Source organism: Phymastichus coffea, unplaced genomic scaffold (assembly GCF_024137745.1).
Source record: "Phymastichus coffea isolate CEN01 unplaced genomic scaffold, Cenicafe_Pcof_1.1 PCOF00038, whole genome shotgun sequence".
Classification (NCBI taxonomy): domain Eukaryota; kingdom Metazoa; phylum Arthropoda; class Insecta; order Hymenoptera; family Eulophidae; genus Phymastichus; species Phymastichus coffea.
This window is the reverse complement of record NW_026706849.1, coordinates 1-15,663: the sequence shown is the minus strand read 5'-3', so window position 1 is coordinate 15,663 and position 15,663 is coordinate 1. Positions and strand designations below refer to the sequence as shown.

The following is a 15,663-nucleotide window of genomic DNA, read 5'->3' as shown; positions in this document are numbered from 1 at the left end:
TGACATATTGTACTGGACTTGTCTTTCAATCTTCTCGGTGGCAAGGTTCATGGTTCTCTGGCTCATGCCGGCAAAGTGAGAGGAGAAATGCCAAAGGATATTCAATTTTGATATTTTCAGTCGTTGAAAAAATTAGCCTTCAGCTTACGAATGTTACGATTGGTTTAAGAAGCATTCTAAATTTAATCAAAAAAATGTTATAGTTGATTGCTTTATAACTTTACGTTTCATTTCGTCTGAAACAATTTTATAAATTGACAAAATTAATATCATTTTTATCAAATAAATACACTCATATTGGAAATTCTTTTTTCAGGTTGAGAAACAACAGAAGAAGGAAAAGACAGGCCATGAGGCTCTTGCCCCATAAGAAAACTATAGAACCGATCATATAATTACGATTTAAAAATAAGTAGTTTTTTGAAAATCACGAAGAGTTGTGAAGTAACACCACAAATGCGATATTTTTAGAAACAAATGTTTCGTTTTTCCGCGGGTTGAAGCATTGTTTTGTTATCTCTGTACTGAAGATTTTAGTCCGGTGCTGGATATGATGTATGTAATGAAAATGCCCTAGTTGAATACCTATATATGAAAACATCAAATTATTAAGAGCGCTTGCAAAGACTTCAATGGAAACCTGAAAATTAAAAGGATTAAAAGGTAGAAGTGTTAGCGTTATATTATCTGTGCTATATGGGTGAATGTAATTTTGAAGGCAATAAAAAAACAACATATGTATTGAATACTTATTGTTTTAATGAGAATACTGAATATCAGAACACCATTTCATAAATAGTCGTAGGAATGTTATTATTATTAATTGTATTTAAGATACTTTTGCTCGCTGTTTAAAACGTGTAGTAAAAAATAAATTTTTCTTACGCTGTTTCAACATACTAGTAAAAATATACATAATAAACTTCGCTACGTTTTTGCCTATTGAAAGTTTTAAGACGTGTGCACGTGGAATAACAATTTGCTATTTTTGTCACGTCTCTAAAATTATTATTGAGTAAAACTTTTGTGCTTACATACATATACTTATATGTTAAAATTATTTTGGGTTGCCATTTCGATAAAAAAGTTTTATAAAAAATTATTTAATTCGTAAATGTGCTTAAGCTTCCTTCAAATATACTTTCGCAAATTGTTCGTAAGGCTTATTTTGTCAAAAGTTAGAAAATTGCTTGTAACGAGTGATAGATATTTGCAAAAAAAGTTGGCATATTTAAACTGTATAACATAATTAAGTAAACATGTATAAAGCTTTAATGTAAAGCACCTTAAGTTTCCATCAATGCGCCTTAGAAGTTATCAAGATATCTTATATTTTATTTGATTATCGAAACTTTTTAAATTAATTACAATACATTCAAACTTCTTGTTTATAAACGGCGATGCTGTTTATTGTCCTTAAATAATAAAATATCTAAATTTACCTAGATATGTAAAAGCATTCTACGAAAATAAAAAAAAATCAAGTAACCATTCTCGCTCAATCTATTAAATTCCGAGTTTTCGTAATTGAATCACGTGATTGCACACTTTGTATTTGATTCATATAGTTCTGCGCATCTTTGACACTACTGAGCATGAATGCACTGATACCTTTTCTTTTAAATACGCATAATCAAAAGAAAAAAAAAGTTTGTGTATAAAAGCTTAGACGCTCGCTGGTTAATAAGTGACAAAAAAGTTATTCGTTGAATATAACTATATAAATATATACACATTAAAGAAGAAATACTGTCGTAAAATTGTATTGTCTTCTTCACTCAACATGCTAAGTATATGGCTTCGCAATAATTTAACAAAGAGAATTCCATGAAAACGTTTGTTTCACTATGGTTTGATTATCACATCATCAATTTTCTTAGAATTCAGCCAGTGGAATGAAATAGAAAAATAACATGTGAGATATTGACTAAATTGTGCTACTAAAGCTCCTTGTCTTTGTCTTCACAATCTGATGGATGTAAGTATCGTCTGGATGATGTGGCTAATTCACTAAGAAGCATTTCGGCGTCATTGGCATCGAGCGATGGTACTTCACCACTTGCTCGATTACTCACAGTGCGGCTGAGCTTGCGTATGACTTTTTCTTTACGCAGTTTGTTACGTTCAAATTTAAGCTTCTCAAATTCATCATCTACGCTCGAACTTGAACTCGTACTGTGTGTACTGTCGCGTCGCTCCCGATGATATCTTGTATTGTTAAAGACGTTTGCTGGTACTGACATCCGAGCTCTGTAATAGATTTTCAATCAATGTCATATTAATTGTTTCTTTTCTAATCAAGAAAAAGGTTGAAGCATAGGATAGAAAGAAAGAGAGAGAGAGAGAGAGAGAAAGAGCGAGAGAGATATAGTTGAAGGTATAGAGGAAATAAAAGGGACGAATGAACGTGCACAGAAGTTTCAACTCTTTTCTTTACAGTTCCTATATTTTTTCTGCAATATTTTATTGCCTATATTTTTTTATAATAAATATAAAAAAATATATTTAATCCAATAGTTGTAAAGTATACGTGACACAGAAAGCCTTCGAAAATAAATTAGTAATAGAGTTGAAACTTGTTATTGAAATCAAGCTACTAAGACTAAGTGAAAATAATACTTTTAATAATTAAATAATACACGGTACAAAATTACGATTAGAAAAATTATCTCAAATCTCATCTCAATCACATTGATAGAATAAATTTCAGTTTAGCTATATAGTCTCGCGTTTAACAGTACAAATATATACAGTATACAAGCTTATAGTAACATTACGCATGTGTTACTTCAACCTAAAGACATCGTTCACCATGTATACATAAAGTCAGTAAGTAAGCAAGTGTAGAATAGAATTAGCAGAATAAATTATATATCACATATCGCTTTCGTTATACCTCGTGCCATGGTACCTGGCAGTCCCGGAGGTTGAGCCCGCACTTTCAGCCGAGCCACTGAGTCCGGCAACAGGGGCACTAGTCGACAAGATGGTACCGCCATTATGCGTTGTAGGTGCACTACCAGGTACATCCATAGGTGCACTAGGTGGTGGTGGACCTTGGGCAAAAATACTTTGTACGTGTGGATAATTTTCTTGTCGCGTCGGTAGTGAGGTTAATTGCTCGTCCACTTCCTCAATCACGCCTATCTTTCCACGTCCACTTTCTGAAAATGATGTTTATTTTTTGATAAGTGCAAACAAAATGCAAGAAACAACGGAGAATGGAAATAATAACTGACCATTAGCTTTCAAGGAATTAGACGAAATGGAGTTGGTAATCCTACCGGGAGTTTTAGTACCGTCAGTTCTGTCGTCTTTGCTGAATATCCGTTTAAGTACGTTTGTGACACTGTTGATCCTTGTCAACGAGCCACCGATATTACTTGGCGTCGAGCCCGTACTTATCGCTCTATCGCGATTACTTACACGACTTCCACTCCTGCAGATTGCACACGTTTTTCAAGAATTCTATCTCAAGCCGATTTATTAAATGACAAACAGAAACGTACCTCGAAATTTTACCACCACCACCACCACCACCGGCAATGAAATGAATACCCGATATGGCATCGTCGTTCATGTCGTTTCCATACTTTTGTGCATACTCCTTTTCCATCTCGTCGATTCGCACGGACGACGGTTGTAATTCCTGTTGAGCTGCTGATAATTGTATGCCTGCTGTCGACGGCTCGGGGTGCTCTTCTCTGAATGGCTCGGCTGCGGCTGTGTATGGCAATTCCGTTGGGAAAACTTCGTCCCAATACTGATCACGAAGAAGCTCAGGATGCTCGTGATGCATCTCGTCGACTATTAAGTAGCTAACCTGTAAAAATATTTAGTTTTACTAAAGTACTTTTATATTAAAGTATTTTTTTATCCATTAAAATAGCATGCATAACGCTTTGTTGAGCTTGTGACTCAACACATGTAACAGCCAAAAAAGCAAATTAAAAGATTTGCACCACGAGAGTACGTACGAGAGCTTCGTTGTGTAGTACTATATAAAATAAGCTCTGCGCCAGGTCAATAAACTATCATTTGATAAATTGCCGGTAAGAGACACAAGTTCATTGAATATATGAGTTAGCGCGTTGTTAATTTATGCTTGCGCTGACTTTTACAGATCACAAGTGCTGTAAATTTCGAGATGATCAATACCACATAAGTAATAGTTGGACGCAACAAGTTTTAAAACATCAATTAATTTTAATTATAACAACAATAGTACGAACAGCAAATTATTATTTTAATTGCATTATCTTCTTTTTGTTACGATGTAAAATCGGTATGATTTTTTATGATGAACCAATAAACTACGGAAATACCAAAAATAATATACACATACTATATACTAGCACCAACCTGCAAGTTTCTGTCGACAATCCAATTAACTTCGAAGTCATCATCATCTTCGCCAAATGGATTGATGAGAGTTTCGGCGACTTTGAGCCAACCCATATAAAAGAACATCTCGAGAACGGTAAAAACAGGAAAGTAAATATCAACGGTATGTCTCATATCTTCCGCCTCAACTTCGATGTACTGTTGAGCAATGACATTCGTCAAAAAGTATGTGTACACGGCAATGGTAACGACTTGAGTGTAGACAAGGGGTATACTGATGGTATCATAATGAATGAGACTGCCACAGGAACCACGAAATTTATTCAATTCGTCGATGAGTGTTTTGACCGCAAAATCATCTCGAATACGACCTTCTTTGCGTGCACGAGTTACAATACTCGATGCCCACACTATTGGTAGCCAATGTTTGCTTGGTTTTGGAAATTTACTGTTGAGACTGTGAAAGATTGCAAGCTCGTTCTCTTGCAGTAAGCCCACGTCTACGTAGTGCTCCAATGTGGGAAACCGCTTCTTCACACGTGGTGATACGTTCGCCAACACCAGGGTAAGGCACACACAGACATATCTGAAATGAAAATTAATGTCATAATTATCTCACCGATTACAATTCAAAGCGCAATGGTAATATGCTTGACATCGCAAGAATTTCGTAGTAAAATAGTTTCACGAACAATCCTGAATCTGATCGCAATAATTAAATAGGATCCAAATATACAAATTGCATAATATGATAAATACAGTCGCAACGTTTTATTGAATTGCAATTGGAATTGGATTGCACCACACATCGGAACCGCATTAGAAATTGATGATGTTATCTATTCGGTATAAAGCAGAGAGCAAGAGTTGTGGTTTTATTTAATTCTATGATTACATTGGTATACTCGATGAGTCACTAACGTCTGCATGAAGTCTTGATCATTAATAAAAAAAATATTCAAATTTCTAATGCATAAATATGCTTGAAAGAAAATAAATTCTCACTCGATTTAATTAACAATTTGCTTTAACCATGCCAGTAAATAATCATCTGCATAAATTTAACATATTACTTTAGAGATAAAATTTTAAAAAAATGAACAAAGTTATAAAATTTTAAATATTGTTGACAATGTCACATCGTAGGCTAAACGTCTCGCTAATTACGCAAGCTTACGAGGAAACATGTCAAAAAGAATTACAGACTCATAATACTGTTAAATTATCGACAGTTCATGAGCAACAATATTCATTTGTTAACATTATGAATTTAAATACTACAACAAAAGTACTTAAATTAAGTAGGTTGTTCTTAAAATAATTATGCAGTTATTAAGAAATTGACTTTTTAAAGTAAGGAGCTGGAAAAATGATCCGAAAATAAATAGATATCATCATCTAGGTCGTGTGTTCGACAAAAAATGAATGACCGTTATAATTATTATTAAGCACGAAAAAAAAGCGAAAATATATATACTGAAAATAACATGCCGTTTTTGTACCGGGCAATTTATTTTTTCTTTCATAAACATCAAGGTCCTGATTAAAATGTTTCGTGCTGTCTATTCTAAAGAAGCCAGCCATTCGAGAGCAATTTTTGGAAAGCAATAGCAATATCTAATGTACTCATGAAAGGTCAAAGCAAACGTTCTCCGTTCTCTGCGAGCACGCGAATCTACTAATCAACATCCTGAGCACACGCATAGACACGTGCAAGTGATTCATCATTTCTACTTTGATTCAATTCATCTGATCGTCACAAACCTGACAATAGTTCGCCTCATAAGACGTCCACGTTCGTCGTTGCCGTGGATCGTCGCCGAGACGAATACGGCTATCGAATCGGGCCATGGTATCGACACGTATTGACTCCACCAACGATTCATCACCACCGACACGTAGAAACCTAAGACGAATGACAAGGGGCTTGATGACGTGTGCTTCCGACAGAATTCCACCACTCGAGCGAATACTTTTTTCTGTGCCTCGTCGAGGCCGTAACGGTTCAACGTTGATAACGAGTAGTAGATCATGAGGAATAGTAGCAGATCTGTCCATATCAGCTTGTAAACGCTGGCTCTCCATCTGAAATTGAGGAAGAACGTCATTTCACGAGTGAAATCGTTTGGCTGTGGTACAAACCAAATTACTTGTTAGTTATTTATTGAACGATTCTTTTCAAGCTGTAGTAATTTATTTACTGGATAGATATATTTGCACATTCAGTTGAATATCTCGTTCTTGTATTCAAGATTATTCCAAAATAATATTAATTCGAGAGTCTATATGGAGACGTTAAAAAAAAGGATAAAATAAGTTTATTCCGCGAGATAAAATTACGTTAATTTCAAACTTCTTTCAGACAGATTATAATTATCAATATCCAATTTTTTCACATACATCGCTGGTTTCTGTCATCACAGAAGGATCCCCCTGACAAGTTTATTTACAAGAAAAAATAATATCGTACCGTCATTGGGAGATTCGTTCTCGTTTATCGCGAATAAAAAGAAATCGATTGTTTCATACAGAAACAACAGTGTCGCACAATCGCGAGAACAATTATCACGAGCGTGTCTAGTCGTCATAAATTTCGAACAATCGCGTTGACGTGAAATTAGCCGAGGCCGAAAGTCGCAGTGACGTATTGGGATGAAAGTTTGAACAAGAAAAGTGGACAGTAGCGTCATTTAGTGACGAGCTCGTCGTCGACATAAAAAAAATGTCATTTAAACGTATAATCAAGCTTACGCGCGAGATAGTAGCCAGCTATAACATGACCTTGTGCCGCTTGACTAGCTGCAAGCCGCCGACAATAATTATGCATTATAACCATATACACACGAATGTGTAAAGATGTGATTATCTTGCATACTCTTCTAACATGTCGGATCCAATTTCCTATCTATGAATGTTAATATTTTTTCATTCGATTTGATCGATCGTAATGCCATTGCATTTTTGTGCATTTGTCGGTCGTTTTTTTTTCTATTAATCTTTTAAGGGAAAAGAAGTTAGTGTGATTTTATTAGTCGAAGACAATGAGGTTTCCGCGAAATAAAAAAAATCTAGTAACGAGAATTCGAAGTCCGAGAAATCGAAGCCAATAATTTCTTTTTATCATCCGTTAAAAAAACTTTACGATTTGTCTGCTGCAATTTTCACACTAACTATCAGTAACCCGAGAAGCGATTCTCGATAATCGCAATTGGCGTCATTTCAGAAAAAAAGGAAACAAGTTGAAAGAGTTTCAACCTGTTTTTTTTCTCATCAGCCGAAAATTTTGCCCGTATTATTAACGATTGCCGCTTTAAATGTTTGTCTTACATTTACGATAATTAGCATCTACTAAAAAGAAAATCTACGCGATGTCGTATGCCATAAAAAAAAAAACTCACCTGAGCAATAGTTTGAGAAAGCAGCCAAAGCCTCTGCACGTGGCAACTTCCGCTGTATAAGACACCGTCATCTTTTCTCACGCGTCAGCACTTTTTTCGACTTTAAAGTTTCAAACCTGAAGCGGTCAGCGAGCAGAAATCATAACTTTCTCACGTGACCTGCAGGTATTTGGAGCTCTGCTGCCGCTGCCGCATCCTTGTCCTAATGAACATGGGTTGTTTTAGCCAATTCCCGCCACGCACTGCATCTTCAAGAAAAAAAAAGACGACGAGTTTTCTTTATTATTCCGGAGAAACTCCTTGACGAGGATAGAGAAGGAAAAGAGGAAGATCAACTGAAATAAAATTGTGATTGCCAATAATATTATTGCCGAGGTAAAATTACGAATTCCATTTCAAGGTTTCGATCGCTGTTCTTTTTTTATTCTTTCTGAAATTCAAATTATTTCCGCGAAAGGCACGACGCTCTAAAACGTCGCGCAACTGTGTCAGGTTTGTTTACCAAATGCTCGCGCGGCAGAGAGTCAATATCAATTCGCACGTGTCTATGCTTTCGAAACGGCAATGTCAATCTTAATACACATTCGAATATTGTGTTTGGACAATCGTGGCGTTCATTCTAACTTGCCACACGGCATTCGTCACTTTCGTTGTTGTCTTACGACTAGAATCGCATATACCGCTGCACAGTCAGTGAAAGTGTATAAATAACCGTTCTTTCGCGCGCCAGCAATAACATAAAAAAGGAGATATATCCGATGATGCGTACACCTTGTCGACAAATGGCTCATAACCGAAGCTCGCATGGCTCTGGAAATAATTCGAGGCGCGAAAGTGGCTTGCGGAAGCTGTACTTTGCCTCGCGAGAGAATTTTTCTCGGGAAAATCGATACACGAAGGAAAAACATTTCCTACATTGAAATTCTCGCTCGCTGACGCTTTGCAATGCATTTGTACCGTTTGCATACCTTTGCACAAGTATTTTGTCATTCGTAATATCGAGCCGACTTTTTCTATTCCCACGGCAGTCACTTGTTGCATTTGCAGTAGAGCGTTTACGATCAGCCCTACTTTACTTTTGCTCTTCGATCGCGCATCAATTATACATAATTTTCTCGAGAAGAAAAGGAAGTCACAAACAACTGCAGCGAGTTCGAGATCGAAGGAAAATATTTAATTTCATGACATTATATAACTAAATTTTGAATGAATGAGTACTTAAGAAATTTCCAACGTGACTCGCCCAGTCTAATATGCAAATATAGAAATTGACTGACATGAATAGAACGTTTTCCGCTGCACTCTCGTCGTCTAACAGCGCGCATTCGAAATGTGTATTTATTATTATCGCCCGAGTCCGAGGTAACATTACGTAAAAACACAATTGGACATCCTCGGTCGCTCTAAATTTCGCTCAACATACAGGCATACATTCACGCTTATATATATACATATATACACACACATATATATATATAAGCAAACAGACTGGCAAGCAAAGCAGCTGATTAACTAGTGCACGAAAACTTATACGTTTATTTATCGGTAACAAAGATATCACGCGACTAACTGCACAAGGTGGATGCATATACATGTCACACATACACTTGTCCTGATAACACCACTGCACTTTGGCAACCCCGTTGAATGGAACAACTGACTGACGACTGCCGAAGAAGGATCAAATGATAGCAACAAAGTTTAGTACACTCACCACTCGTATGCTCGCGTCTCTCTCTTTCTTCTTTCTCTGTCTTTTAATGAGAGATGTTTTTCCTGGTGAACGGCAAAACAAGACGAGTGAGAGAGCAGCGCACAAAGCCGACGCGACGCTAGCTCATCGCTGTGTGAGACTGCTGCTGCGTTGCTGTATACCCGTGACGAACACTACGGCCGAACGCGTGGAACCCAAGCTACGCGACGATACTCCCCCACCTTCAGAAAATCTCGCTTGCTCTCTTTGTTGGTGAGCACCCAAGAGAACGTGGTGTATGCATCCTGTCTTTAAGCGTACCCATGGATACAGCTAACTATTACTACTAACCTATACGATTTTGGAATTTTTTTTCCTTTTGGTCTTGGAAGCGATGACCCCTTTGAAATAAAATTTAGATATTTTCTTGAAGATTCTAAAAAAAGAGAAAACTAGTCTTAAGGTAGATACTTTTCCAACAGGATACTTTGTAAAGCATTCGACGGTGCCGTTATTCAGGCCATTTTTGTTGTATCTTTGAAGTTGTACGCGAAGGTGTGCTATACACCGCACGAAATTTAGAAATTATACAATTCATTGTGGAAAACGGTAAAGAGTAATATTTACGTTTTTGTTCAAAACAACCTAAGTGCAGTTTGCAGGCATAGGAAGTGCCAATCACTCACTATTATCTATTTTGTTTATAATCTAATGCTTATTCCAAAAGCGATTAATGCTGGTTGTCTGCTACTGATTACCTACGTAATATAGGATTATAAGGCGGATTAGGTCTAATCGCTTCCCTCCCCCATGCCAGTCTTATTCATGGTTTTTACACCATTCTTATCTTTACTCATTATCTAAGAGATAAAATTGAAACTTACTCATTTAGATTATATTTTGCGTTTTTCTTCAAGACTAATAGAATTATTATTTTTAAAATAAATATTTTTTGTTATAGTGTTAATAATAATTAAAAAAACGTAATATTGGGTACAGAAATAAGAGCTATTGGCATAAAATTGTAATTGGTGATTATAGGTAGTTTCAGAAAGTTTTTTGGTCATAAAATTACAAAAATCGTTTAGTTTTAATATAAATATATATTCGTCTTTTTTTTACAAGTAACACTTTCCATACAATATTTAACTATTCTCCGCGTTCAACATTAACTTATCTCAGCATTTACACCAACTACGGTGCGTGTATATTCAGTTTCACGTCGATCTGTTTAACGGTATCATCAATGAAAAATAATAATACTCTGATTCAACTTAAGACTACTATACATACATATACATACGAAACACTCGCAAATTATGTGAAATGACATTTAAAAAAATAATTATGTTCATAAAGTAAAAAAATGTATTAAATCTTTCACAATTTAATACGTCTTACAATCTCTCTACTAGATTAATGTTCTATTCCATGAACACTTAACATACATATTAAATAATTACACTTTCCGACGAAGCATGCAAGTAAATTATATTAATAATATTTAATAGAAAAAAACGATGCATCACTGATTATTGTGTAAATTGTGGATCGAATGATAATGTTATTTTAAACTGAAGCTTGGTCCCTAAAAATCACAGCCAATAAATGCAATCAACAGCAGTCTGTGATTAAGGCCACTTGATTTAAGTAATAACAATAACAGTGTTCACATGATTCTGAGGATATCATACAGTAATTTGTTGTCTCCTCTAAAGCTTTTTCAACATTTCATTTTTATAGTTTCTCTTCAACGTGGATAAAGATTGTCTTTTTTCAAGTATTTAAAAAGAGCCACAAGCTTTAACTTTTAAAGTGTTGTCATGCAACGATGGTCGTTAAGGTGTTGCCTTTTCCTGAGTGTTTTCCAGTTCTACAACAAAATCAACTATTCTCACACATAGCATTGAACATAAATAAAAGATTAATAGTGACTGCTATTGATTGATTGATGTCATTGCTAATTGACTAGCACATAGTATGTTACCTTATGGTTGCATTTTGTGTAGATCTTGACCAACCAGCAACTAAACTACTTTCGCCACTAGCTACCACCTTTTGATTGGATAATCGACCAGATTTATCCGAATGCGATGCACTTGCTCTTTGAATCATGTCTGGAGATACGGTACTCTTAACTGCTCTGTACAAAACCCTGGAATAAAAGAAACACATTGCATCACTAATAATTACCGTCCATTTCCAGTTGCACACGTATTTGATGTTACCTTGGCAATAAAGCAACAACACATGATAATATAACAGTTAAGTAGTATAGATGTCGACCAATTGCTATTTCCATAATCCAGTACGAATTAGGTAATCCCATGCAGTTAACGCAGACAGCATTGTAAAACAAAGCGAAGCCGAAAAAAGCGCCAAATGAGGCTAAAATTGCTCCAACATGAATTATCGTCTGTAAAGTGAACGTATGAATAATTAAAGGCCAGTCGTTACGGAATAAGTAATTTTTCCAGTTATTTGAAATCCCACTTACCCATGACCTGGTTTCAATGCAAATATGAACTAACATCACGACTATGCTGGAGGTAGTTATTGTCAGGCCGAATTCCCAAATGTCAACGTCGGAATCGTGATAAACCTGCAAATTGAAAGGATTAGTCATGCTATTTATGTAACGCGCACAAAGAAAAATTGTTGGAATTACTTACGGCTTCTGTTAGGAAATATATAACGATACTCTGATAAAGTGCATCCGCCATCGTCACCCAGAAAGAATGAGGCTGATAGACGGAGGCCAGGCGTCCTCTCTCATAGAGTCTTGGTACCTCTATGAGGAGACTAGCCGGTGCTATTTGATCGTAAATGCCCAATATCAGAGGCGGCAGTGATGTGAAAATTAAATTGTACAACATCAAGTAAATTTGATCTATCATTACTGCTCCAGAGAATCCACAATAAAGCTACAATAACAATTGTTATTGTAATTTCTTGTAAATATTGTATTATCTTACAAGAAAGTCATCTACTTACTTGAAACCAAAAAATAAGGAAGACGAATGTCGCATTCTTGTAAAAAAAATATAAAATCATGCGCGACAGTCTATCGTAGCACCAATGGCCATGAATGAACAAAAGTCTGGTGAGCATGGGAAATCTGGCAATAGAGTAATCTGCTGCCATGGCAGCTTGATTACCCTCACGTCCAGATACTCCAATGCCCACGTCAGCCGTCTGGATCATGCTTACATCGTTTGCTCCGTCTCCAATAGCTAAGGTTCGCATCTGTAATTGTTCTTTTACTACTTTGACTATGTAAGCCTAAAAAATACCATATATGTATTTTTTATTGAATTCTGTCCAAAATATTCTTCGTGAAATAAAGTCAAACCAACCTTCTGCAAAGGAGTAGCTCGACACGCTAAAACGCTCGAACAAGCCCTTGTAAGTTCCAAAAATGGCCCCGTCAAGCCGGACTTCGGATCCAGAATAAACGTAAGTGTTTTTCCATCGACAACTAGAGCACGCTGTCTCTGCCACGGACTACCAATTCTGTAGGCAAACCTCTCAGCAGCATCTATATCGTTAGGCTGGATTCCTTCCATCGCACTAGCATTTTCGTGTTGAATTGCTTCCAAGTGCCCATGAATTAAGCTTTCTGCTACGGACTTGGATCTTGCTTGCAAACGAAGCAGTTGCATCGCCGGAGTAAATAGACAAGCCGAATAAGCGATGTTCACAGCTGTCTCGGGTTTGTCACCGGTAAGAACCCATATGACAATGCCAGCAGATACAAGGTTTGCCATGGCTTCAGGAACACCAGCTTGTAACTTATCTTCAATACCTGTCGCGCCGAGCAAAGTCATCTGTGTCTCCAAACTCGCGTAAGATTCGCGTATTCTTCGTTCGCGATTATTATTGCTCGCCTCGATTTCTGCGTGCTTTTCTCGCCAAATATTGTAATCCTCGGTCGTAAGCGACCGACGAGCCATGACTAGCGTACGCAGACCTTGGCGAGCGTACGAGTGTAGTTGCTGGCGAACTTTGGTCGTGATAGTCGAGTCGTCTTCGTTGGCATTGAGAGCTGGTAGGATTGTCGTGTCTGCACCCTTGCTATATAACACTATCTCACCGGTGTGAGGGTGTTTGACAATTATTGACATGCATTTTCTGTTTGAATCGAAAGGTAGAATCTGTAACAGCAAATAATAAAAATGACCATCAGCAATTAAAAACACTTTCGCAATTAATACAGAAAAAACTATTACCTTTAGAATCTCAAAAGTAAGCGTCGATTTATCAGGCAGTGAAACAATGGCACTTTGAGCAGTTCGTCGAATCAGCCGAACATTGTAAGCTCTAGCAGCATTGACAAGAGCTAGCTCGTCGGGGCTTTCAGCTTCATAAATCGCCGGGACGTTTTCCAAAGATTTTCCATTTCTATCCGAAGCTGAGCCCAAATTTCTGAGACCCATAGGGGATAGCCTTTTGGTTAGCAGACTTAGACTTGTGATTGTCGTAAGATTTAGTAGTTTTGGCCTGGGAAAGTTATTCGATATAATCTTGATTCGAATGTAGTAGGTAATTTGTAAACCTACCTTGACATTTTATTTCGTAAGACCGTTGGATCAGCCTCAGTTACTTCTATGGCTACTACAGAGTTAAGAATCTCTTCCGAATTTTGTTCTCGAACAGTAGGAGGAGACACGGGTAACCCTGAAGATGACGATTCTGAAGTCACTGGTGTTGTACTTCTCGAATCATTATTTAGTCTCGCATAACTTGAAAGAATCAAAACATCAATAAGGTTCTAAACGTTACTCAAACTCAGATTCTTAAGTTAAATATATTACCTATCAGAACTAGCACCATTCCTTTGTGGTTCCTCTATAACGCCGCTATCGTTCATATTATCGCGATGAGGATGAGTATTAACGACGACTGTATTACAAATGGCTAAGAGAATGAGAAATTCTTGGAGTCTATGCCTGCAGGTACCTATCAATAAGTCTTCTTTTAACCTCTTACACGCAATAACTTTCTCGCCTTCACCAGTGTGCGCGTAATCTTGTCCACCAACTGCACATCGACGAAATAACATTTTGTTCTCAGTCAGAGTTCCAGTTTTGTCCGAAAATATGTATTGGATCTGCGGAAAAATTCCAATAAGGAAACAGTGAATTTTTATTACTAAATAAATAATAATGAATTACGCATCGGTTGACTCTTTTCTCCTTTGTAAAGCTTTTCTTTATTCGATGGTGCAACAAATGACCGATAAAGAGTTCAATATATATAATCAAGTATGTTGTGACAGCAATATCAATAGCTGATTTTTCATATCAAATTAAGCAAGGGTCAATAAATTGATACGTTGAAATGAATACATTGACCTCTTCATTCCTCTTAAAATTTAAAAGCTATTAAGACACCGAATCAGAATTGATTACGATTGGATGATAAATTCACTCTCTGTAATCGACGTGAATGCTTATAAAAGAGTAATTTATATAGTAAAAGTTTAAACATTTTATGCATTTTCAAATATCAAAAACAAATTCTCTACGCGCACTCGAGGATTTTTTCGGAACATACTGTTAACGTAAAATACTTTCTTCTTACCTGACCAAGCTCTTCAGTGATATTGAGGGCACGACATTCAGCGGGGCGATCAGTTTCTGGATCATAAAGCTCCTTGTCTTGCATAATATAATAAACTTGACCAAGTTTGGCCATCTCTATCGTCACGTAAAGACTGAGAGGAATCATCACTTGTAGAATAATCACGAAAGTCCAGAACGTGAGCATACCCTCGAACGAGGGATCTTGCATGACAGGTAGGAATGGTACCGGACCCACTGCCGTATAAGTCGACAGCCAGAATCGGCAACCGGCTGCACCGACTATACACAATACTACTAGAATCACCACACACCAGACTACGTCTAAATTCATTTGGCACTCTAGTCGCGAACGCTGAAAGTAAAAAATTTATCGTCCAATCAGTGACAAGTATACATGTATATAAATGTAAATGAGAGTTCAACGTTGATGAAAAAAAAATGCATAGTCATTGTATACTACAAATCCATTATAAGGCTTGTAAAAGTTGTACACTAAACAGAGAGCACCAAGTGCAATGTGACATTGACAACTTCGAGCGCACGAAGTGTACTTAGGTGGAAAATTACAATCGTTTTACAAACGTATTTTCAACTGTTTGTAATTATTGCCTTACAACAATGTTTTAATGACATTCATTCATAA

The 15,663-nt window shown here is 36.7% G+C and overlaps 2 protein-coding genes across 3 annotated transcripts; both read right to left on the bottom strand.

Annotated features, from left to right (window-relative positions):
- Positions 1-724: 724 nt before the first annotated feature.
- On the bottom strand, positions 725-9,634 carry LOC131663826 (bestrophin-4). Its single transcript, XM_058934519.1, has 8 exons — positions 9,457-9,634; positions 7,743-7,990; positions 6,109-6,429; positions 4,363-4,930; positions 3,510-3,823; positions 3,240-3,439; positions 2,897-3,164; positions 725-2,250 (listed from the first exon to the last, which is right to left on the bottom strand). The coding sequence occupies exons 2-8, from the start codon at positions 7,811-7,813 to the stop codon at positions 1,941-1,943; spliced, it is 2,052 nt and encodes a 683-aa protein (XP_058790502.1). The 5' UTR covers positions 7,814-7,990; positions 9,457-9,634; the 3' UTR covers positions 725-1,940.
- Positions 9,635-10,545: 911 nt separating this feature from the next.
- LOC131663714 (phospholipid-transporting ATPase VD) lies at positions 10,546-15,393 on the bottom strand. 2 transcript variants are annotated; one of them, XM_058934282.1, is made up of 11 exons: positions 15,019-15,393; positions 14,250-14,545; positions 13,995-14,177; positions 13,665-13,935; positions 12,792-13,589; positions 12,430-12,717; positions 12,108-12,359; positions 11,933-12,037; positions 11,664-11,851; positions 11,423-11,590; positions 10,546-11,323 (listed from the first exon to the last, which is right to left on the bottom strand). In XM_058934282.1, the coding sequence occupies exons 1-11, from the start codon at positions 15,349-15,351 to the stop codon at positions 11,320-11,322; spliced, it is 2,886 nt and encodes a 961-aa protein (XP_058790265.1). In that variant the 5' UTR covers positions 15,352-15,393; the 3' UTR covers positions 10,546-11,319. The 2 variants fall into 2 exon arrangements, with proteins under 2 accessions (XP_058790265.1, XP_058790264.1); XM_058934281.1 differs by having other exon boundaries at positions 10,546-11,308; positions 15,019-15,392.
- Between the last annotated feature and the right edge of the window lie 270 nt (positions 15,394-15,663).

Bases quoted from the DNA above. Each gene is read 5' to 3' on its own strand.
- LOC131663826 (XM_058934519.1), bottom strand. From the start codon at position 7,813: ATGACGGTGTCTTATACAGCGGAAGTTGCCACGTGCAGAGGCTTTGGC. The intron at 6,430-7,742 runs GTGAGTTTTTTT...CCTCAATTTCAG, and splicing joins TTTCTCAAACTATTGCTCAG to ATGGAGAGCCAGCGTTTACA. The intron at 3,165-3,239 runs GTCAGTTATTAT...CATCATTTTCAG, and splicing joins TAATTCCTTGAAAGCTAATG to AAAGTGGACGTGGAAAGATA.
- LOC131663714 (XM_058934281.1), bottom strand. From the start codon at position 15,351: ATGAATTTAGACGTAGTCTGGTGTGTGGTGATTCTAGTAGTATTGTGT. The intron at 14,178-14,249 runs GTAATATATTTA...GATTCTTTCAAG, and splicing joins AATGGTGCTAGTTCTGATAG to TTATGCGAGACTAAATAATG. The intron at 11,852-11,932 runs GTAAGTGGGATT...TTCACTTTACAG, and splicing joins GCATTGAAACCAGGTCATGG to ACGATAATTCATGTTGGAGC.